Here is a 21,965-nt window from a genome sequence, read left to right on the forward strand (position 1 = left end):
CAGCTGGCAGGACGGATAGTGCCGCTCAGCCAGGCACCCCACGGAGGTGCCCGTGCCGCAGGGAGGTGGGCCTGTCCTCTCGCTGGTGGCCCTGCCGTCACCTGCTCACCCTCGTCTCCCACACCTGGGTTTGCGCCCCGCACTGCTGTGCGTGCTGAGTCCCCCCAGACCAGGAGCTCTGCGGGGCACAGACCTGAGGTGACCAGGCCCAGCTTCCACTCCCGGAAGGCAGGGGCTCAGCAGCTCCTAGCAGAGAGTTCGTGTGGGGGCTGGTGTGGAGGCTGGGAGCACTCCAGGTCGGGGGCAGGGGTGCTAAAAGCTGCCTGGGCCACCAAGCAGAGGGCTGCAGAAGGAGGCCGTGGCCGGGAGCAGGTGGCTGAGTGAGGGCCCCGGACGGGGGAGTGACCGAGGCTGCCAAGGCCCCACTGGGGCAGTGTGTTTGCAGGGTTCAGTCCCAGGTCAGGACCTCAGGAGACACACGAGGGCTTTCCTTGGGTGGCGGCAAGGGTGCCAGGTGGACAACTGTGGGCTGATTCGTCAGTTGGACGGCCTGCTCACCTAGGGTCGAAGGCAGAACCTGGCCTGGTGATCCTGGCTGAGTGGGCAGGGGCTCTGGACCCTGAGGGAGGCCACCCAAGCATGGATGTGGTCAATGGCCAGCACCTGGGGCCGGTGTTCAGAGAGTACCTGGGCTGGCAGTGACCCTGGATTCCCGTTGGTCCTCTGGCGGCCAGTTAGACATGCAGCTTCTGGTCAGACCTCTGCTGCAGGAGGACGTGCACTTTAACCCGGTTCCATGTGACCCTGCTGTGCACGTGGGGCAGGGCGGACCACTCAGGGAGGGGCTGGGGGGACCGGAGGAAGGTGCTGAGCAGGGCCCTGATGGACATCAGAGGAGGGACCAGGTGACCAGGTGGAGGCAAGGGCAGCACAGGCCCTGAGTCCCCACATGCTCTGTGAGGCCACTGCACAGGAGGTGCCAGGACATTCACCTGGGTCCAGGGGCTTCTGGCCTTGCAGTGCCCACAGATTGGCCCTGTTTCTTGGAGATGCTGGGCTCCTGCCCTCTCTCAGCTGCTGTGACCAGGAGATGGCTGTGTGAGTGTGCACCCTCGTCCCAGGCAGCACACCCCAGGCCAGGGCCTCTGAGGAGGGCAGCACGGGCACCTCCCCTCCCACCCAGGTCCTCCCCTGCCATGGAGGCTGAGGGGGCCTGTGGATGCGTTTGGGTAACTGAGGGAGCACTGGTTAGGAGCAAGGAGGCCGAGGTGGGCCTGACCAGGGGGGTGCCTGGGGAACTCACGTGGCCTGGCTCAGGGTAGGGTGCCATGCGTAGCCTTCCTGTCCCTGCCAGGTCCCGAGGCATTGTGCTCCATGTTGGCCCCAACCAACAACGTCTTCCACCGGCCCCTCTGGTTGTCCAACCGCCTGTCCCCCAGGGAGGAGCAAGAGCTGGAGCTTGGTGAGCAGGTGGGCAGCGGGCAGTCTGGGGTATGGGCATGTTGCTGGGCCACCAAGGTTCCCAGGCTCAGCAAGGGATGCATCTGTTCCCATTGCACTGGGCAAGGCCATCGCTGTCTCTTCAGACCCTGCCTCCTGGTAAGGGGACTGGGCAGACAAGCCTGGGACAGCTTCAGTGACCCCCAAGGGCCTGAGGTGGGGTGTGCTGGAAGGCCCCCTTCTGGCCCCTACCTGCCCATACTCACTCCCCCTGGCAGCTGGGGGCCGGCCTTCCCTGCATCCAGGGACAAAGAGGGCTCTGAGGTCCTGGAGCAGGCAGGGCCGGCTGGGTGCCACCTCCTAGCCAGCTTCCCAGAGACCTTGCTGCTGATCCTTGGGGTCCTTGAGGCTTTGACAAAGGAGAGGTGGCATGGGTCTTCCAAAGGCCATTACAGACATAAACATCTATGCTGACTGGCAGCCCCAGGGCTGACCAGGGGGTAGTCAGGGATTTTATGGGATGAATGACCACAAGGATCTATGAGCAAGAGTTGCAGCCTACCACACAGCCTCCTGGCCTCCTGCACAGGTCAGGGCGGGCAACACTCTCAAACGCCAACAGCAGGCTCCTCCTCAAGATGGCACCAGGCCAGGGCCAGGGGTTGGAAGGTGTGGGGCTCCATGAGGCTCAGGTGAGTGTCCTGCCTGGCAGTGCTGATGCTCAGTCCCCAGGGGGTGAATGGCAGGGACTGAGTCTGTTCATTTGCAGCACCCCAGGTGGGGGCCATGGGCCACTGACCCGAAGACCGGGCTGTGAGGCTGGCTCACAGCCTTCTTCAGATGGAAGCAGGGCGGATTCTCCTGAGAGCCCAGGGCCACATGGTGTCCACACCGTCACTGCACGCTCCCAGGAGAGAGAAGAACCCTGCGCCTGCAGTTCTGAGCGCACCGTTATTTGTGCTTTGGGACCTGCAGTTGAATGACTTGTCACCCTTCTGGGTGTGAGAATGGTTCCTTCACACTCTCTTGTTGTGACTGTGGGGCTCTGTTCTGTGGGGCTCTCTGGCCTGAGTTTGGGGTGCAGAGGGGATCCTCTGCTGCACCTTGGATGAGGCTTCGGGGTACCCCTAGCCCCCTAGGTGTGTGGCAAGCACCTTCTTAGCTCGTCTCTGCCGCGGGGGACGGTTTATGTGGCTCGTGGCAGAAGTGGTCTCCCTGTATCTCTGTGGGTTCCACATTCAGGAAGACCCCGCCACCCTGGGTCATGGACCACAAGCCCACGGCTCAGTTCTGCCCTTGGGAAGCTGCTGCTCTTTGCTGTGGGTTTTGGTGTGAGGAACAGGCAGGGAGCCAGCTCAACTTGTTCCAAACGATGGGAAATTACATGGCACCCTGACCCCCCATGTTTTCCTCGTTGATCTGAAGTTTTGAGCTCAGGTTGTGGATCATGTCTCTGTGCCCTGGGCCATGTCGGAGCCCTGTGCCCAGGTCATTTGGCTGCACACTGGCCCTACTCTGAGCTCGTCACTGTGCCTCTGTGACATGCCCCCAGCACATGCTGCACTTTCAGTTCTCTTTATTTTAAAGCAAGTTTGCGGGTCCAGGAAGGGTCCTCGCGGGGACAGGCTTGCCTGGTAGGGGGTCTCCACTGCAGCCCAGCCTCCCTTGGCTTCCGCGAGGGTCGTGGTCCTGGGTCTCTGGGACTTGCGGGCAGACTACACTGTTTCTCTGCAGATTACTTAGACTCGAGGTTCCCAGGAGACATAGGGAAGCACTGGACCTGCAACCCATCCTGGGAGGCCCACCTGGTCAGCAAAGCCAGGGCCATGCTGGTCACTGAGCAGAGCCTGGTGTTGGACACCATCAGCGTCTACCTGTATGCTCAATGCCAGGTAGGCCAGAGTCGCTCCACCTGAGCACCCACCACCTCCTGCCCCCGGGCCACTGGGCCAGGGAGGAAGCCTGCTTCTGGGCGCACCTCATGGCCATCCCCAGCATTCGACCGTCCCTTGGCGTTTGCCATCCCTGAAGGTGCCAGGTGTGAGGGAGTCAGGGCACAGGAGCGTGGAGGCCCAGAGACACCTGAGGCCCAGGGTCCTGCCTGCTCAGGGCTCTTGCCGACCTGCCTGCTAACGCTCACTAGGGCTGCCCGGCTCAGGCCTCCTGCAGTTGTGGGATGGGGGGACAGCAGGACCCAGACTTGCTCCTCCTCGGGGAGGCCCCTGTCCCAGAGGGCCACCAGAGAGCCACCAGAGGTTCCTGAGATGGGTGAAGTGGTTCTGGCCCCAGCCTCCAAATTTCTGCTCCAACCTTGGTTTCCAGCCTGTGGAGGCTGCTGGCCACACCGGTGGGCCACTCAGGAAGAGACTCTTTGAGGTCTGGGGACGACAGAGGCAGGAACCACATGGGGGCCATGGCCCACAGAGGGAGGCTGCCCCAAGCACTCCGCTGGGTATGAGGGCTGCCAACCTAGGCTCAGGGAGCTGGGCGTGGCAAGGCGTCGAGTCCGAGGGAGCAGGTTGTGCAGGGGCCAGTATGGAAGTGGCACGGGGGTGGGGAGCGCTCCCGGAGCAGGCAGGGCCCTGGCAGGGTGGGTGGAAGCGGAGTGGGGCTGAGCACCGAGCTCTGCCCACAGCTGGTGGAGAAGCATCGGACGTCAGACTCTGGCATGGACATTCAGAGGCTGCTGGAGTTCCTGAAGATGGACCCCCAGAAGGCTGAGGACAAGGTCAGTGCCTGGGCCAGCTTCTCAGGGCCTCCCTCTGCCATTCAGAGGCCCTCAGCAGGGTGACCCCCGGGCCCCACACTGCTGACGGGAGTGAGGGCTGACCGGCGGTCTCCACCCAGTGTGTGTTGGGGACCCAGAGGACAGGCCTGGGCTAGGGCCTGAGCTAGGGCCCTGCCGATGGAAAGTCTGGACATCACCTGCAGTAGCCATTACAGGTGAGGCTCCCACACCAGCCGGAGCAAGCTGACCCCTCCCGTGGATGGCCGTGCACTGAGCGTCCAGCTGGGTGCTGCCCAGGGGCCAGCGCTCCCTTCCCTCTGCCCAGGTCTTCCTCTTCCAACTTTACGGGATCTTCCTTCGCGAGTGTGCCGACATGGAGCTGGTGAAGTGGCACCTGACCTGCCTCCTGGAGTCCTCCCACCTGTCCTGCAGCCAGCGAGAGGTGGGTGGGCACTTACGGGCTTCCCCTCTTCCAGACCCTGCCTCATAGGGTCCCGTCACTTCCTGGCCCTCAGCCCTTGCTCCTGGAGACCTGTGTGGCTCTCGCAGTGGGGGACCATTGCATCAGGTGCTAACTGGTCCTCCTGGGGACCAGGGCCCTGACCGGGGGCCACTCACAGGATCCTCTGCCCACAGGGCATCGCCCTCTCGGTGGGCTTAGCGTCCACCACGCACCTGGAGGAAGTGTGGGCCCTGCTGGAGCACATGGGCCGCACCAGGTTCCTGAGGTGGGCCCTCCCGTCCCCAGAGAGCCAGGTAGAGACTCCCTGGGGGCTGCCGGTGTGGGGGTGTGGGGCTGGGAGAGCCTTGGCCTCCAGTGCTCACGGGGGACATGAGGGTGCTGGAGGGGCTGCTGTGTGGGACGCAGGCCAGCGAAAGCCCTCAGTCCCTGCTGGGCAGAGCACCTGGAGCGAAGGGGCTCCCCGGATCCCAGGGGCTGAGTGAGGCCTGGCCACCAGAGCTAAGAGGGGTGCCGAGAGGTCCTTTCTCCAGCACTCCCTGCCCAGAGTCCTCCCGGGGAAAAGCAGACCCTGGGAGCCCCCGAGGGGGACGTCTGCCTGGGAATTCCGACGGCTTGAGGGCTTCCTGAAGGCCTAGGACTGGGCCCCGAGGACCTGGCCACTGCCAGGAGCTGGGCAGAGGGCTTGACGCTCTCCTGGGGCAGGAGACAGGTGCAGGCTGGGAGGGCAGCCAGTGGGCCTCTGCTAGAGCCCTCAGGACCAGCTGTGCCTGCTGCCTGCAGCCAAAGGACCCTGACCTACACTGGAAGTGGGTCAGCAGCACCTACCTGCTGTGCTATGGACAGATGGCCATTCACGCCAAGGAAAGGATCCTGCCCTGGGTGGACAACATCATCTCCAGGATGGTGTACTACTTCTCCTGCAGCTACTACGTGAGCCCTGCCCCAGCCCCTCCAGAGAAGGGCAGGGAAGGTAGTGCACCCCAGTCCACGTCGCCCCAGGCCACACTCACCACGGAGACAGGAGGCTCAGGCACAGGGATGTGGCCGGGCAAAGCCCACCCCGGGTCTGCTTCCCACGTTCCTGGGCCCAGGGCTGTAACTGCAGGGGATGGCCACCTGCCTGAGGCTGGTGGAGGAGGCGGCCACCTGCCTGCACTGTCCTGAGCCACGGGCGAGTAGGAGCACCTTCAGATCCCTGCAGCTCCTGCTGGGCGCTCACACCCCTGGCACAGGGTGGATCTCACCCCTGCCCAGAGCCGCTGGCACCTGGGGCTGTGGTGTGAGTGTGGGGGTGGTGCACACGGTCCTGGGCTGTGTGCTGCCTGCAGGCTGGTGAGAGTGTGTGCGTGTGCTCTGTGTCGAGGTGTGTCACGCGTGTGCACCTGTGTGGGTGTGTTTGTGCATGCACAAGCTTTGGGGAACTCTGTGCCACTGTCCCCTGACCTGGCCACCTTTTAGGATGAGATCCTAGAATCGAGCTTCCTCTCCGCATCCATCCTGCTCACAAGGGTGCTCAGGAAAGAGTACGGCGCCCAAAACTACAAGTTCACTCAGACGCCAGAGCTCATCCAGTGTCTCCTGGTGAGTGGTGTCACCAGGGCCGCCAGGGTGGGTGGGGCAGGCCGGCCCGGCCGCTGGTTGGGTGCCACTGCCACACTGTCCCTCCTCTACCTTCCCAGTGCATCCTCCAGAAGGAGCCTGACTTCCTGGCCACCCTCTGCCGGCAGAAGGTCATACTCGTCATTGTGGGTCTGAGGTGACTCCCCCTGGGGTCCAGGAGCAAAGACAGGCCGGGCCTCTGATTGTGAAGAGGGTCCTTGTGCAAAGGACCCCAGGGCTGGGCCAGGACACGGTCCATCTGCAGGGCCAGGTTGCTCTGTTCCCAGCCCAGAGGTGGTTGTGCGGGCACATGCTGAGCCCTGACCCTGGCCACACATGAGCCCTGACCTGTGGCACGCTAAGTTCTGGTCGTGGTCACGGGCTGATCCTTTCCCCACACAGAGCCCTGATCCCAGTCACATGCTGAGCCCTGACCCTGGTCCAGCCCTGCCCTTGTCACCCCTGGAGTCCTGACATGGCCACAAATCAAGTTCTGATCTTGGTCCACTCACCACCCTGACTGACCCCAGAGTAATCCCGAAGTTTCTCACAAATACCAAAGAACCCGAGAATGAAGCCAATTAGGTTGGCCTGCTGCAGTCCCTATCACGGGGGGCCTTGCCAGTCCAAGTCAGCTCCCTTTCCCCCGTGCCTCCCCACTCTATGCCAGGTGTGTGGCTGTCCAGGTCCACTCCCAGCCAGGCTTTGGCCCCAGCCCACGAGTCCTTCCAAGCCTGTTCTTCTCCGGTTCCTTGCAGCAACCTTCGGCCCAGCCTCAAGCCCCTGGTCAAGTCCAGGATTCTGCAGACCTGCCTGCGGAGCGTGTACCTGCTGCCCCCAATAGAGGAGCTGAAGAGCAAGTCCCCTCCGCTGGAGCCAGCCCCGGATGTCATGGTGACCTTGTGCTTCTGGGCCACTCCCCTTCTTCCTTCAGGGTGGGTGCCGGGTACTGGCCCAACTGTCCAGCCTTGCTTGGTGAGGGCAGGAGAAGGACTTAGGGTCTAGTCTGGGTTCCATCCTGGCTGACTTTGACCTTGGGGAAATCCTGGGTTTTGGCGTCCTGCCCTCCCGGGGGCCAGGGTGCTGTGGTGTCCCATGGGGCGTGGCTGCCCAGCGCCCACTCAGCAGCCTCTGCAATGCTGGCAGCACCCACAGCCTCGCAGCACTCTTTATTCTGGCCCCTGAGGTCCAGGTCTTTCCTCACCAGGACCCTAAGGCAGGGACAGACGGATGGTCCCGCGTGGGCCTCGATTGCTCCTGACTGGACCCAGGATGGAGCAGAGCCACGTCACAGTCGATGACCCAAAGCATCCCAGGGTGTACCCAAGGCTGGGCCAGGCCCTTCTGTCCACAGGACAGCAGGGAGGTGCAGCTGAGCTTAGAGGTGGCCTCAGGGGCCAGGTTGCCAGGGTCAGTGGCGGACTAAATCCTGGCTGGCTAGGCTCTGTTCAGTGGAAACAGCAAAGCCAGTAACACACCTAGTGACCGGGAAAGCCTGGTTAGCAAGGATAGTTGAGAGCTGCGGCCGCAGGCCAGGTTGGGTAGCCCTGTGAGCTCCAGGCGGGGTTCCCCTAGCAGACCCTCAGGTCATCCGGGAAAGCTGCAGAGAGCAGAGGGAGGTGGCTAGGGCCTGGGGAAGCCCACCTCTGTGTGGACACAGACCCTGGCGGGCAGCACCCAGGTCCCACTGCAAGAGAGTGGTGTCGGGACCCTTTCCCAACACCCCTGTCTGGCTAGTTGGAGCCAGCTGCGTCTCAGCAGGCAGAGCGGCACGTGGAGGGTGTCAGAGATAGGGCCTGGGGTGTGGCACAGCAGGGCTGTAGAGGTGGCACGAGGCACCACCCACGGTTGACCACACACCTGTGCCCACTTCCATGTGCAACTGTGAGCCCGTCATCCAAGACACACCAGCTCAGAAAGCCCCCTTGTGCCTGAGGGGATGCCCCGCTGCCCATGGGTCCCTCCCTACACCCTGGGCATGTCCCTGCAGGACCCTCTTCTGTCTCCATGCCCTGCCCACCCATGCTGTCCCATGCAGGTCTGTATAGATGGGACCGTGGTGACGTTGTCTGGATGTGTTCCACGCACCGTGAAGGTCTCGAGAGCGCAAGCCCTGGCTTGTCAGGCGTTCACTCCTGGTACAGCTGGGTGGCACCAGGCTGTTCCAGTTTGGAGCGTGTGGCGGGGTCTTTCTGTTGAGTGTCTGGTCACTGGGGAGGCTCAGGGTCACCTGATGAAGGAGCCATCAAACTGCTTCCAGAGAGGCAGCACTGATGACGTCACCCAGGTGAGGGCGGCACTCCTGGTCCTGGCCAGAGCCTGGGCGGGCCTCGGTTCTCAGCCCCTTCCCCTCTCGCGCCATCCCAGCCATCTCCAGGTTCTCTTTGGAAGTCACCTGAGTCACCTCTGTGGTTCTTAGGTGTAGAGGCCCTTTTGTTTCTAGATGTGAGCCTCTGTCCTCTGATACCTGATGTGGACATATTTTCTCCCAATTTGTAGCTTCCTCTTCTCTTAGTTGAGTCTCTGGGCAGCGGAAGTTGCTGGTGTTGAGGAGATCCAGATCGGTCACGCTTTCTGGTGGGATGTGGAATAGTGCAGCTTCCTCAGAAAAGGGCCTGGCTCTCCCGCCCCAGGTACTCGCCCACAGAGGCGGAGCCTGCGTCTGGACCAGAGCTGGGCACAGGCTCCGGTACTTTGGGCCTGGTGCCGACCACGTCCGCGGTGGCCCCCGAGTCTGCCGACACCCCGTTTCACAGCTTCTCTGCTTTCTGCCAGAAGTCTTGTTCTTTTGGAGCTGACACCTGGTCCCTGTCCAGGTCTGTCTGGGCAACTGTGACCAAGTACCGCAGCTGGTGTTGCACAAGCCACAGAAATCTGCCTCTTGCAGGTCTGAGGCTGGGAGTCGAGATGCGGGGGCAGGTGGCGGCTCTGGGGAGGCCTCGTCTGGACTCCTGGTAGCTGCTTTCTGGGTCCTCCCTTGGTGGAGGGGCTGGAGTGCTCTGGAGCCCCTTTCATGAGGGCACTGATCCCTTCACGGGCACCGCCCAAGGTCCCCCCCAAGGCTGCCTCCCTAGGATGTCAGCCCAGGAGGCTGAGGGGGCACAGCCTGGAACAGGGCGGGCCCTCCTCTGAGCTGATTCTCGTGAGTTCCTGTGTGGGCTGGAGTTTGTCTGTGCACCAACACCCACTGGCCGTGGGGGCACTTGACAAAGACCCTCCTGGTGTGGTTCAGTCTCCTTGGCTGAACACCAACCTGCAGGGACCCAGGATTCCATTTCTAATGGCTTCGTTCTGCCCCGTGATCTGTGCTGTGCCGTCGTCACACTTCCTCGGTGGCGGGGCCAGTGGACAGCATGCTCAGGACCCGCGAAGTTCACCCTGGTGTCCAGTCCTGCGTGACAGTGTGATGGGGGTCGGAGCCCTCGGGACACACAGGTGTCTGAGAGCTCGTCTGCTGCTCCCCTGGGGGGACGCGGTGGCGGTGGAGCCTGGCTCCTGGGCTCCTGGACACACATTCCCGGGTGGGTGAGCACGGGCCGGCTGCTCCCACAGGGCGCTAAGGGCTTCCTGAGCCCGAGGCCAGGTTCTGCAGACCCGGCTGTCTTTCTTCGCGGTTGCTTCTGCTCTCCGGGGCGCCCGGCGTTTTCTCCGCACACTGGGACAGGCCTGGGCCGGCACAGGCTCTGGGGGCTGTGGGGCCAGTGTCTTCCCTTGGCCAGGCCCTCTGCACTCTCCTGCCCGTCCCTCCGCCGGGGCTTTCTTTCTCCCACTGTGGTGTCTGGAGGCTTTAGGTCCGGGCTCCTTGCTGGTGCACAGGAAGTGACCTGTGAGGCTCCACCTCTGCCCCTCGGTGCCGGTGGCTTCCCCCGTGAAGGCGGCCCACTCCCTCCTTCCTGATTGTGTCCTCCCTCTTTATCCTCAGCCTGCTGCGCTCCCTAGGGTCAGGGTCCGGCCCAGCGCAGATGGGCAGCGGGGTGCGGGCCCTTGCTGCGCTGCAGGCCTGTCTTGAGGCGTGGCTCCCGACGCTGGGGGGTGCCCGCTGCTGCCCGCGCTCTCCCAGGCCCTCCATGGGGACCGATTTGGATTTGGGGTGTCTTCATCTTCACTCGGTTTGATGCCTGGGTTCTCTGATTTCACTCTTGGATGCGCCGATGTCTTCACAGGACGCTCCATTTCCGTCAGGAGAGCACTCTGCCCAGATCCACTGGCCCACAACACGGCAGGCGCCGTGCCCAGCTGTGTGCGCCTGTGAGCGACCGTCTTCTGCCGTCCCTCGCAGACCTGGTCCACACACCCTCAGTGAGGGGCAGGGCCACACGTCCCCACCGCAGGGCACTGTCCCCCCGCCCCTGACCCGCTATGCCGGTTGCCACGGGACTTCAAAGCTGTTCTTAGGCCTTAAAGACGGAGGCCTCTGTCTTGCTGGAGCCGTGGGAAAGGCTGTCTTCACCGCTGGCCTGGCGCCCAGTGCCTGCTGCTAGGTCCCTACACCTGTGTGCCTGTCCCCGCTGCCCCTGCCCAGGTCAGGGCTGGGCCTTGCCCCTGGCTGTGCCGTCAGCCTCGGCACCGTCGTTGCTGAAGTGGCTTTTTGTAGGAAGCCTGTGAGTAGGTCTGGCTTGATGGCGTTGGCTCATCAGGTGGCGATGGCCCATCAGGTGGCATTGTGAGGGTGGCGATGGCCCATCAGGTATCTGTCCGGCACGACCGTCTTGCTGGCCGTTCCCTGTCCCTCTGTCCTTTGTTCCCCCTTGGTGTCTTTCCATGTTGGAGTCAGATGAACTTGTGGCCCACATTGTTAGCGCGTCTCTCTGTCCTGCTGGTCCTGACACCTGTATCAGTGCCTGTGTCTGTGTCACGTCCTCTCCCTTCGGTCACCTGCCTATGCGCACACTTCTGTCTGCAGCCTTCCATCTCAGTCCATCTCTTGATTCTGAAAACGTGTCGTGCCCAGGAGGCCCTGGTTGGCCCTCTGGATTGAGTGTGTGTGTGTGTGTGTGTGTGTGTGTGTGTGTGTGTGCATATGTGTATGGCGGGGTGTGTACGCATGTGTGTGGGTGTGTGCAGGTGACGTTGGCACAGGATGTGGACAGCAGTGAGACTGACAAAAGTTCCAGCGGGTGGCTTGCTCAGCCCAACCTGACCAGCAGCGTGCCAGCACTGGTCCCCTGGCCCCAGGGTGATTCTCCAGCCCTGGCTGCCACGTGCCCTCTGCAGGTCTGCCCTGCCGCTCTCTGGACACCGTGCCTGCAACTAACACTGCACCAATGGGAGGCAGGACAGGAGAGGGGAGGACCTCAGTGCTGTGAGGAGCCCCGGTCCCCCTAGACTCCAGGGAAGTGCTGTCCACTGTCTGGCCACTGTCCTCCTCCTGACGTGGATGCACCTGTCTCGCACGCACCCGTCAGACCTGTCCTCTGGACTAGAGATTCCCACGGGTGCTCGCGCTTCCCCGTCTGTGCTGGGTGATTCTGTGGGGTGCGCCTCCCTGGGGCCAGGACACACCAGTGAGCACCCGCCCTGAGAGGGAGTGGCAGCTAGGAGGCTGGCTAGGGAGGCCCGTCGGCAGGCGCCTGCGTCCGCACCGTCTGTCTCCCCGGGTGAGGTCCTGGCAGAGCGGCAGTGGGTGCTGGGCAGCAGCTGGGTCTTCACCGTGATGGCTGACTCCCTCACTGAACCTTTCCACAGTCCCCGGCAGCTCCCAGGGCCCAGTGGGCACCAGGGCGACGGGCAGCAGGTCTGGGGTGACTGGACCTGCTGAGTTCCGCGTGTCTGGGGCCATCCGTCAAACAGTATTCCCAGGAGAAGGGCTCAGGTTGAGGGGAAGGAGGACTCCGCCTGTCCTCTCCTCGGGAGCCCAGCGCTCCAGGGCAAAGGAAGGAGGACGCCTGAGAGCAGGGGCCGAGGGCAGCAGGGGACTGCAGCACCAGCCAGGCCACACACACGGTCGTCTCCTGGACACAGCGGCAGCCACAGCCTGACCGTCCTGCCCTGTCCTGCCCAGTCCTGGGTGGGGGGCACAGCCCTAGGGAGGAGCAGGGGCTCAGGGCAGGGAGGCCTGCTGCCACACCCGCTGACCCATGTCCGCCAGGCGCTGTACGGGAAGACGGTGAGAGCCCTGGACCTGCTCCTCCAGAACTTCTTCCTCGAGAACCCGAGCATGGACGAGCTCTCCTTCCTCCTGCAGGTGAGGCCCGCTCCAGCCAGCCTGTCCCGCGTCTCCACACCTGGGGCCCAAGGTCTCTTCCTGGCCAGTGCCCCATGATGCCCGCTTGCCAAAGTCACTGTCTTGGGAACCAGAGGCGTTCTTCCCCACTGCGGTCATTGAGTGAGAACAAGGGACCTGGGGAGAGTGCCCAGGTTGCTAGTCTCCGTCTCCTCCTTGCTGGGCAGGTGGGCAGCGGTCAGCTGCACTGCCGAAGTCCCCCGCAGGGTTGGCAGCAGCGTGCTGGCCCTGGGCTCTGTGCTTTGCAATGATTAATCCCTCCAGCCCAGAGGTATCCCAGGACCCCTTTGACAGCTGAGGGGGCCGGGCCGGGGAGGGCCACCTTGCTCCTGACCTCCCAGGTGGCTCTGTGTGGGGCCAGCACTGTCCTAACCCAGAAGGCAGCCCCAGGGGCTCAGGTGTGTCCCCAGGAACGCCCTGAGACTCAGAGAGGCTGTGGGGCCAGGTATCTTCCCGGTGGGTGCCGGGAAGCGGCAGGGTGGGGGTGGGAGGAGATGGGGTGCTGGGCCCCGGTCGGGCCCTTTCTTCTCTGCCCTGAAGGACACTTGTCCAGAGCTGTGCCCTGCTGTTCTGTGGTGTCTGGGCCCAGGGCGGGGTGGGGCTGGAGGCTGGAGGTGACCGAGGCCCACAGGGGGTCAGGCAGAAGACGGGAGCTTCAGGCAGGGTGGCCGGAGGGAGGTGAGCCACGTGGGTGCCAGCCCTCCATCTGGTGGAAAGTAAGTTCTGGCCTGAGCCGTGGGACGTTGGCAGTGCCAGCCGTGCCCATCAGCCACTGCGGACCCTGGCGGGGCCAGGACGGCTCAGTTCAGGCCAGAAACACCCCCCTGCCAGGGCCCCTGTGGGAGGTGTGTGTGTTAGGGGGCAGTGGCTGGCACCGTCCTTGAGAGTCTGAGTCAGGTGACAGGGACAACAGGCACGCAGCTGGGGTCCCTCCTGGAACCTGGGCCTCCAGGGACAGGAGCGACAGGGAAAAGGGACGGGGCCCCCAGGACAGAGACAGTCCCTCTCCGATCCTGGAGTGGCTCAGGAATACAGAGGGAAGAGTCACCACAGGTCCCCCTGGTGTCCCCCTGCTGCACACCCACGTGCTGACCCAGCCGCAGGCCCTGCCCACCAGGCCCGACACCTCCCGAGCTGGCCCCGCCTTTCTGCACACTCTGGAAGCCTGGAGGCCTGTGGAGGTGAGAGGTCTGGTGGTCAGCTCCAGCCCTAGACCCCCAGGCTGCTGTGCCGATGGCCACTGGAGGCTGTGGCCAGGGGAACCAGCTGTGACTGGAGGTCGCCTGTTGCCCCCTCCCTGGAGAGGCGAGGGGCGCTGAGCCTGGGGTCTCACCGGCCAGCGCTGGCTCCATGACCCCAGGCTGGGCTCGCCCTCGAGGAGCATGCGCAGGGCCTGCAGGGCTGTGCGGGGGCAGGGCTGGCACCGCTTGCCCTTGTCCCTCTCTGTCTGGTGTCGGCTGGTCCTTTGTCATGCCCTTGGTGACAAGCGGTGAGCGGGCTGGTGCCTCCTGAGGGCTGAGAGTGGCTCAGAGGTAGCAGAACCCCAGGAGGCACCGCAGGTGGCTCAGCACTGAGTGGCCCCCACGCTCCACCTGAGGAGGTTGAACTGCCCTCTGAGGTGGGCCCGGATCCACAGTGGTGTCGAGAGGCCACTGGGCAGCTGCGACAAGGACTAGATACTGTCCTTAGGGCGGGGCCCAGGGCTGCATCCTGCTAGCTTCAGGGGCAGAGGGATAGAGACCAGAAGAGACACAGAGACACACGTGCTCTGTGTGTCTTGCCGTGTGGTGCTCTGTGCTGCCGCAGGACCCTGCCAGCAAGCAAGCCATCATCAGGTGTGGCCTCTTGACCTTGGACCTCCAGAACTGTGAACAAAAGTGAACCTTTCTTCTTTATGGAAGTACCTACCTCAGGTATTTCACTGTAGTAATGAGAGACGGGCCCATGCATGGGATTCATAGCTCCTTTGGGTCGAAGCAACAGGCCACACCCGGGGCTTGCCACAGGCATCTGATGTAGGGCCATCTTGGGGCTGAGCCCTAGTCTGTAGGGTCCAACGCCACCTCCAGGTAAGTGATGTTGGAATGAATCGAGCAGGAGAACTCCTGCTGGTGCCCACTGCAGGATGGCTTGGTTGGTGTTGGCTGTGAGAGGAGGAAAGGTCTCTTTGAGGTGAACATGCTGAGGGAGCAGGGGGCGCACCACGGTGGCCTGGAGGCCCCTGTCAGCCAGCTGCGGCTCGGCCGGGCCGGGCTGGCGGGTGGAGGAGGGCCGTGGCGGGGTGCTCACCCTGCCCTCCCGCCCCAGCACACGGAGCGCTGGCTGAAGTCCGACAGGAGCCACGAGCGCAAGCGGGTGGTGCTGTCCATCTTCCTGCTCCTTCAGTACGTGGTGGACTCCCTCAAGTTCACCGTGAGTCCCCGTCCTCCCTCGGGGACACCCAGTTGGGGGGAGGACTCCCAGGTGGACATCCCGCCTCATGGAGCTGCCCAGATTCCTGTGGCCAGACCGTCCGTCCGCATGGGAGGGAGGGCAGCTCACGTGGGTGGTCTGAGGACGCGGGGCGGGAGACTGGCAGTGGCCAGTAGAGCTGAGGGGACTCAGCAAGAGCCAGCGCCCGGGGCAGCGCTGTCCTCCTCCCCGCTCTGCCAGCCCGGGGACCCGGCTGGTGGTGACTCTGCACAGGTGCAAACCGCTGGGCCCCACAAGCAGCTCTCCCCAGGTCGAACCTCAACTTCCCCAACTCCCGGGGTCTCCAGGCTGCACCTTGAGAGGGACACCCAGGAGCCCTCTGCCCGCCATGGCTGAAGGCTGCAAGAGGGCCCCCCCACACTGTCTGCACCGCTTCCCTGATGGGAACTGGGCATATGGCCTCAGTGACCAATGGAATATGGCACAGCCCGTGGCTCTGGGGGCTGGTGACACGCCTGTCCCCCAGCTACTCCGAAGGCCCAAGCAGGAGGGCTGTAGGTTTAAAGTGTCTCCAAATAAAAATAAAAAGGGCCAGGGGTGCAGCTCCCTGGTAGAACCAGCATGCCTGTGTTCAGCGTCCAGTCCCGGGGCAACGCTGAAGGCCAACATGAACATGATAAAGAATGGATCTGGAACATCTAGGGATACATGGCCACAGCGAGACATCAAACCAAGTCCAGGCTCTGAAATGAAAAAGCGCTGGTCAGTTGTACCAGTGGGTCAGATGCTGGAGAAGAAGAGGGAAACACGGTGATCTGAAGACAGGACAAGAGACCCCATAGACAGGAAAGGAAAAGAAAAAGACGAGAGAAGGATGACCAGAGCCCCAGGGATGGGGAGCACCTCGGGAATCCCTGGAGTCCCAGGGCAGGGAGGGGGGACAGGCAGGAGGACCGGCCAGGTGACATGAAAACTTCCCAACTTGATGAAAAACATGAACCCACGGATCCAAGAACATCAGAACCAAAATTGTTAAAAATCAATGTGAAGTAGGAAAATCTTTAAAACAACCCCAAAGAAAGCAGTACCATGTGCACACGTGTGTGCAGGCACAGGCACAGGCGTGTGGTGGCCCACGTGTAACAGTCACCTGTGTGTGTGCGCGCTCAGAGGGAGGCAGCAGCAGGCACGCTCTGAGTCCCCGTCACACATCATGAACAGTCCCCTTTCCAGATGGGGACACTGGGTCAGAGAGGCCAGGGGACTCCTAGGCTGGCGCAGGCTCCTGTGGGTCCAGGGCAGGCGTCCCCGGGAGCAGTGCAGGAACAGACCACAGAGGGCCCATGTGGCTCACCGGTCCCCTCCACAGGAGGAGGCCACGCCCTCCGTGCTGGGTCACCACATTGGCCTGCTGACTCTGCTGTGTCGGGACAAGGACAAAGTCACCAGGAGCCGCTCTCAGCAGTGTGTCTCCCTCCTCCTCCATCTGGTGGTGGAGCAGAAGGGTGAGCCGCCAGGAGAGGGAGGGGATGGCTCCCGGCCACCACCCTGGCTCCGGGGCCCCGGGGCTTCTCAGACTCAGGCCTGGTCTGTGAGTTGGAAACAGGGCTGGGGAGGGGGGGTGCTGTCCCCCAGGCCAGCGGTTCCCCTGAACCTGAGTCTCACTCAGGGAGGGCGCTGGAATTCATGCCCTGGAACAAGGCCAAGCACTTCGAGGTCAAGGTCTCCAAGGAATGGGAGATGAAGCTTGGCCACATGGTGAAGGTGAGCCCAGGCTGCGCGGGGCCAGCCCTCGCCACGCTCCCCACCATGGCCCAGGCTTCCTGAGAGCTGGAGCTTGCCTGGCCGCACCTTCCCCAGCCCCCTGTACCGACAGGCAGGCCCGGGGGTCCTGGGCGACCTGTGCAGTCGGGAGCACTGTAGGCAGGGCCAGGACGAGGGCCCCGACCGTGCCTTTTCCAAGGACAGTCCCCGCCTCAGCCCTCACCTTCTGGTCTGACAGGAAGCACTGTCACTGGTGTCTGCCGGGCCTCTCTCCAGAACTTCCCAGGGTGGCAGCCCCGCCTGCCTGGCTGGGACACATGGCCTGGCACTGCCCTTCCAGCCCGTGCAAGCCAGGTTCCTGCTCCCTCGCCTGGCTCACCCTCCGCAGGCCCTGCCCGTCCGTTGTCCCTGGCCCCAAGCCAAGCTCTGCCCCGGCGGCTGGGCTGCCCTGGGCGTGCTATCCCACCTTCCAAGTGAGGGTCCTGGGGCTTGAGGTCCCTCTGCTCCCAGAACAGGATGCTGCAGTGGTGGTGGCAGGGTGGCTCCCTGAGAAGTGCACTGGCCGAGCCCCTCCAGGGGACGGGGCAGGGGAACCTGGTGCAGGATTCACTAGGACATTTTCTCAGCACGAGCAGGGGAGGGAGTGGGACATGGCAAGGGAGGCGCTGGCAGCAGGCGGTCCAGGGACTGCACGTGGGCAGGGCAGCCAGTCACCAGCTGCGGAGCCGGCCAGCAAGGCTGCTTGCTCCTGTTGTGCCTAGGGCAATTCTCCAGCCCAGAGGCAGCTGGGCGCTGTGGCCACCGTGCTGGCCGGCGGCAGGTCTGTGCCCGCGGCAGGTCTGTGTGTGTGACGTTTGTGGGCAGGTTCACAGGGCGCTCTTTCCTCCTGGAGGGGGCCTGGCTCCTCCCTAGTCAGGCTGGGGCTGAGGAGAGCCCCTCCCTCACCAGGCCTTTCGCAAGGACCTGACGGTGGCCCAGCACACGCAGCTGGTCCTGACACTGCTGCACGGCCTCCACAGTCACAGCCACCTGCGCTGCGACCTGGCCTCCAGGCTCCTCCTCATGATCTTCCAGGATGCTGGCGTCAAGCCTGAGCAGGTAGGGCGGGCACCAGGCCCCTCTGGGGGACAGGGCCCATATCCTCCGCTGGGGGGGAGCCTCCCTGCAGAGACCCAGAGGGGGGCAGAAGGCCACCTTCCCAGAGCTGTGTGTGCACACGCCCAAGGCCACACCTCTTCTCCACCACAGACCCCCTCTCTGCAGCGGTGCACCAGGCCCTGTGGTGGCCTCTGGCAGCCCTGCTCCTGTCCTGTGCCCCAGCAGGTGGACCCTGCCACTGCCCTGGGGGTCGTGGGTCCCCTGGTGTCCGTCTGTAGGTGGCTGCAGCTCTAGCTGCCCTTCAGTCTGGGGAGGCCAGCTTGACCCAGGGCTCACACACACTCTTGTCCAAGGGGCTGCCAGGCCCCCCTGCTCGGGCACCCCCTGCGTCAGCCACACTGGTCCCCCACCGCCTGTCCTCCCACTCCCCCGCCCCCAAGGAGTGGAGCTCAGGTGTGCAAAGGGGCAGGCGGTGCTGTGAGCCGCGGAGCTGGGTCCCACCCCGGGACTCACAGGGGCCCCACTGCGGACTGGCAGTGGACTGGCCCCCCCTGCAGGTGGCCGAGATCCTGCACAGCCTGCTCCAGGAGCTGCCAGGCATCCGCTTCAAGAACGTCTACAAGACCATGATGAAGGCCATCGCAGCTCTGGGAAACCAGCACACCCAGGAGGTGGTGGAGGTGACCCTGTCCCTGAGCCACCCCTTCGAGAGGTGGGTCTGCCCGAGCCCACAAACCCCAGATGGACGCCATCTGGCCACCCGCTGCCTGCCCTCCAGCCACAGCTGCCCCAGGCCCCAGGCCAGCCTCATGCTGAAGCAGCATGGTCAGCACGGCTCCTGCCGGGTGCCTGCTCCCGGGGCCCAGCTGGCCGGGGCCTGCAGATGCCCTGGGCTCGCAGTCCAGGAAGGGCCTTCACCTTGGAAGGTCCTTCCGGCTCAGAGCGCCCTGGAGGCCCACCCGGTGCTCTGAAGACACAGGGTCTGGTGGTCCCGAGCCCCTGGCTGGCTCCTCCTGGGTCATCACTGGACCACAGGGCTCTTGTTAGGAAGGCCGCCTCCAACCTGCCAGCCCTGTGGGGTCAGAAGCTAGTGCAAACCTCTTGGGATGTGCAGCACTTTGCAGTCTGAGGGCGCTGGGGACCTTGGCCTGTCCCAGGGCACCCAGCCTTTGACAGGCAGCCCAGGCAGCTCAGCCGGCTGCGCGTCCTGTGCTCCTGTCCCCCCCCCCACCCCAGCTTCTCGCTTGCTAAGAGGTGAGGCAGGTTGAGGATGGCGGCTGCCAGCTTGGAGCTGGGGGCGGGGTGCCGGGGGGGGGGGGGGCGAGCCCAGATGTCAGGCAAAGCTCACTTGTGCTCAGAGCCCACCTGTCACCACTCCTGAGGGCTGGCTGTGTCCACTTCAGGAACCCGGCAAGCTGTCCCGTGGACAGGCAGATCGGGGCCTTCCAGGAAGGCCCCCCAGGTGCCTCTGGGCCCTCAGGCAGCAAAGCCCAGGTGCCCCGTGTGGCCTGCAGTGGCTTGGGTCGCTGTCTCCCCAGGAAGATCCTGTTCCTGTGGAGGACCCTGGCTACCAACCAGCAGCTGGCCCGCAAGGTCATGACGATCCTCTACATGAAGCTGAAGCTGCGGCCCTCCAGGGAGTTCATCCAGCCCACCCGCCAGGCCCAGCTGGTCTGCCTGAAGGTGAGCGCCTCCGCCCCGGCCCGCGGGGCCCTGGTGACTGCAGGAGTGGGCAGAGCACCGTGACCTGTGAGGGGCCGAGTGCCCCACCTTCTCACAGGAGTCCCTGCCCCGTGCCCTTGGTGACCCCAGGTGCCCCTGCCAGGGCCTGGCTGCTGCCTGGCACTGGTTCTCCGTGGGCATGCCCCACCCTGTCCATTCTGCCAGGAAAGTCCTGAGCACTCAGAGCAGGTGTTCCCAGGGAGCGCCTAGGGGACAGCAGGGGAGGGCCTGGCTGCCCAGGACTGCCAGGGCCCACACCCTGTGCCTGCCTGCCACCGTGATAGAGGGATCAGGGGGAGGCCTGGGAGGACAGTGTGGCGAGGGAGGTCCCAGTGCCCCCCAGCTGTAGGTAAGGGATGACAGCCAGCCCCAGAGCTCTCCTGCAAGAGCCACTGGAAGTCACAAGGGTTTGGCTCAGGAGTGACCAGTTGATCTGCCCTTGAGAGGACCCGGGGTGGGGCAGGAGCGGTGGGCTACACTGCCCTCAAGGATAGGGCAGGGCAGGGCAGGGGTTCCACGGCCATAGGGCTGACTAGAGAACTTCAGGGGACAGATGGGGCCATTCACAGTCCCACACTGGGAACATGGGGCTGCACAGGGATGGCTGCCGGAGCCAGGGCCAGGAAGCCAGCAGGACTAGGGGTGGCCTTCACCAAGGGGGTGCTCTGGAAAGGACTGCCACGCTAAGGGCACCTGGACAAAGCAGGCAGGTCACTAGAGGGTGGAGGCAAGCTGGGGCCAGGGAGGAGGCCCAGGGTGCAGAGGCCAGGCGGGGCCTCGGGGCCCAGCGAAGCCCTGCCGTCGAAGGGCGCCTGCTCCGGCCTCAGGCTGCTGCAGTGTGGGGGTGCAGCCAGAAGCAGCCACGGGCAGCTGCTCCATGCCCTGGGCCGGGCAGGTGGACGGCTGGGGCTGCAGACAGAGTGGCCTGCCCTCCCCCACTCACTGCCCCCTGTCGCCTGCTGCAGGCCCTCAACACCATTTACGAGCTGCTGTACACCCAGGAGTACAGGGGCACGGTCCGCTGGGCCTTCGCAGGGGTGCTCATGGGCCTGCTCACGCAGCTGCACTACCTGCTGGAGCTGGGCATGGTGGAGGGCATGTCAGACTACCAGGAGGACATCCTGGACGACAAGCCCCTCGGGCCCTGCAGGTGAGCCGCGGGCTGGGCCCAGCCCCTTCTCAGGACTCCCTGGCCCCTGCCTCACACTCACAGGAGTCCCTGGTGGGCACTAGTGGGGCTGGACGCTCAGGATCCAGGAAGGAATGAGCTCGGCTCTGCGGGCAGGGGGCAACCAAGAGCAGTGACAATCTTGAGCCACGGGGAGTCCAGGAGGTGGCAGCCTGCCCAGGCCCCAGGGGACCCTCCCGCCTGGGCACCACTCCAGGACCTGCCTGGAAGCGCTGAAGGGCCTCTTCTGGACCACGAACTACTGGGAGGTGTTTGCCCACGTCAAGCTGCTCAACGGCTGGGAGTGCCTGGAGTGCCTGGAGACCTACCCCCAGGGAGTGACCCTCTTGGCCAGGTAGGTCCCAAGCTGGGTGCCCTCTTCTGCCTGGAAGGAGCTGGAAGTCAGCAGCCCAGGCTCAGGCCACACCCCACACCGGACCCTGCACTCTGGACTTGTGCTGGAAGATGTCTGGGCTGAGTAGCGTGGGCACCATCAATCTACCCACCAAACACAGCTACCAGGTACAGTCAGCAGCACAGCAGGAGACTCTGGAGTTAGACAAAAGGAAGCACTTTCAGGCAGCAGGCAGATGTGATGCGGCAGGTGAAAGTTAGCTACCAGCCAGGGGAAAAGTCTGCGTGGGTGGGGGTTGCCTGTCCCTCCCCCCACCCATCTGGGCCTGGCACTCGGGGATCACGTCTGCCTCTTCCCTTGGACAGAGCTATGTCCCACTATGACTGTGAGGTCAAGGCCATCCTGGGGCAAGCCATCATCTTTCTGAAGAACAGTGAGGAGCGAGACAACCTTGTGGCTATCCTCATCATCTCAGAGGTCAGCTTCTCCCAGCCACCCTGACCTGCTCCTCACATCAAGGATAAAAAGACACTGTCCTCTGATAAAAGACACCCTAACTTGGGTCTGATACACCAGATCTGCTTCCTGCCTGAAAGTGCTTCCTTATGTTTAACTCCAGTGTCTCATGCTGTGGCGCTGACTTTACCTGGCAGTTGCAGGTGACAGGTAGATTGATGGCGCCAACCCTGTTCAGTTTCTCAACAGCCCGGATGTCTTCCAGCATGTGAATCAGAGGTCCATGGTCAACTTCATGAACCTGAACCTGAAAAACCCCAACCCGCTGGTGCGGGCCATGAGCCTGCAGGCCCTCAGCAGCACCCTCATGCACCCCAATAAGGTGAGAGGGGGGCATGGGGGAGCTTGGGGACACACCCATTTCCATCCTAGGAAGACTTCAAGGAGAAGGAGGCACCAGAAGAGGGCTGCCAGGGTAGAGTCTGGTGGGAAGAGGTAGATGGGACAGAGGCTCAGGTCTGGAGCAGGAGAAGGTGG

The 21,965-nt window shown here is 63.7% G+C and overlaps 1 protein-coding gene across 1 annotated transcript in view; it reads left to right on the forward strand.

Moving 5' to 3' along the window:
- LOC113192823 (maestro heat-like repeat family member 5) overlaps window positions 1–21,965 on the forward strand; it is a 43,020-nt gene that overhangs the window by 16,002 nt on the left and 5,053 nt on the right. The window contains exons 6-24 of the mRNA XM_077800766.1: window positions 1,355–1,462; window positions 3,175–3,332; window positions 4,076–4,168; window positions 4,494–4,610; window positions 4,805–4,924; window positions 6,090–6,212; window positions 6,311–6,387; window positions 6,989–7,124; window positions 12,319–12,414; window positions 14,761–14,865; window positions 16,235–16,370; window positions 16,535–16,629; window positions 17,578–17,727; window positions 18,285–18,443; window positions 19,270–19,410; window positions 20,415–20,599; window positions 20,835–20,972; window positions 21,338–21,449; window positions 21,667–21,810. Coding sequence (XP_077656892.1) covers window positions 1,355–1,462; window positions 3,175–3,332; window positions 4,076–4,168; window positions 4,494–4,610; window positions 4,805–4,924; window positions 6,090–6,212; window positions 6,311–6,387; window positions 6,989–7,124; window positions 12,319–12,414; window positions 14,761–14,865; window positions 16,235–16,370; window positions 16,535–16,629; window positions 17,578–17,727; window positions 18,285–18,443; window positions 19,270–19,410; window positions 20,415–20,599; window positions 20,835–20,972; window positions 21,338–21,449; window positions 21,667–21,810 — 2,393 coding nt within the window. The remainder of the gene's footprint in view (window positions 1–1,354; window positions 1,463–3,174; window positions 3,333–4,075; window positions 4,169–4,493; window positions 4,611–4,804; window positions 4,925–6,089; window positions 6,213–6,310; window positions 6,388–6,988; window positions 7,125–12,318; window positions 12,415–14,760; window positions 14,866–16,234; window positions 16,371–16,534; window positions 16,630–17,577; window positions 17,728–18,284; window positions 18,444–19,269; window positions 19,411–20,414; window positions 20,600–20,834; window positions 20,973–21,337; window positions 21,450–21,666; window positions 21,811–21,965) is intronic.

The sequence above is a fragment of the Urocitellus parryii genome, chromosome 7 (genome assembly GCF_045843805.1).
Source record: "Urocitellus parryii isolate mUroPar1 chromosome 7, mUroPar1.hap1, whole genome shotgun sequence".
Taxonomy (NCBI): domain Eukaryota; kingdom Metazoa; phylum Chordata; class Mammalia; order Rodentia; family Sciuridae; genus Urocitellus; species Urocitellus parryii.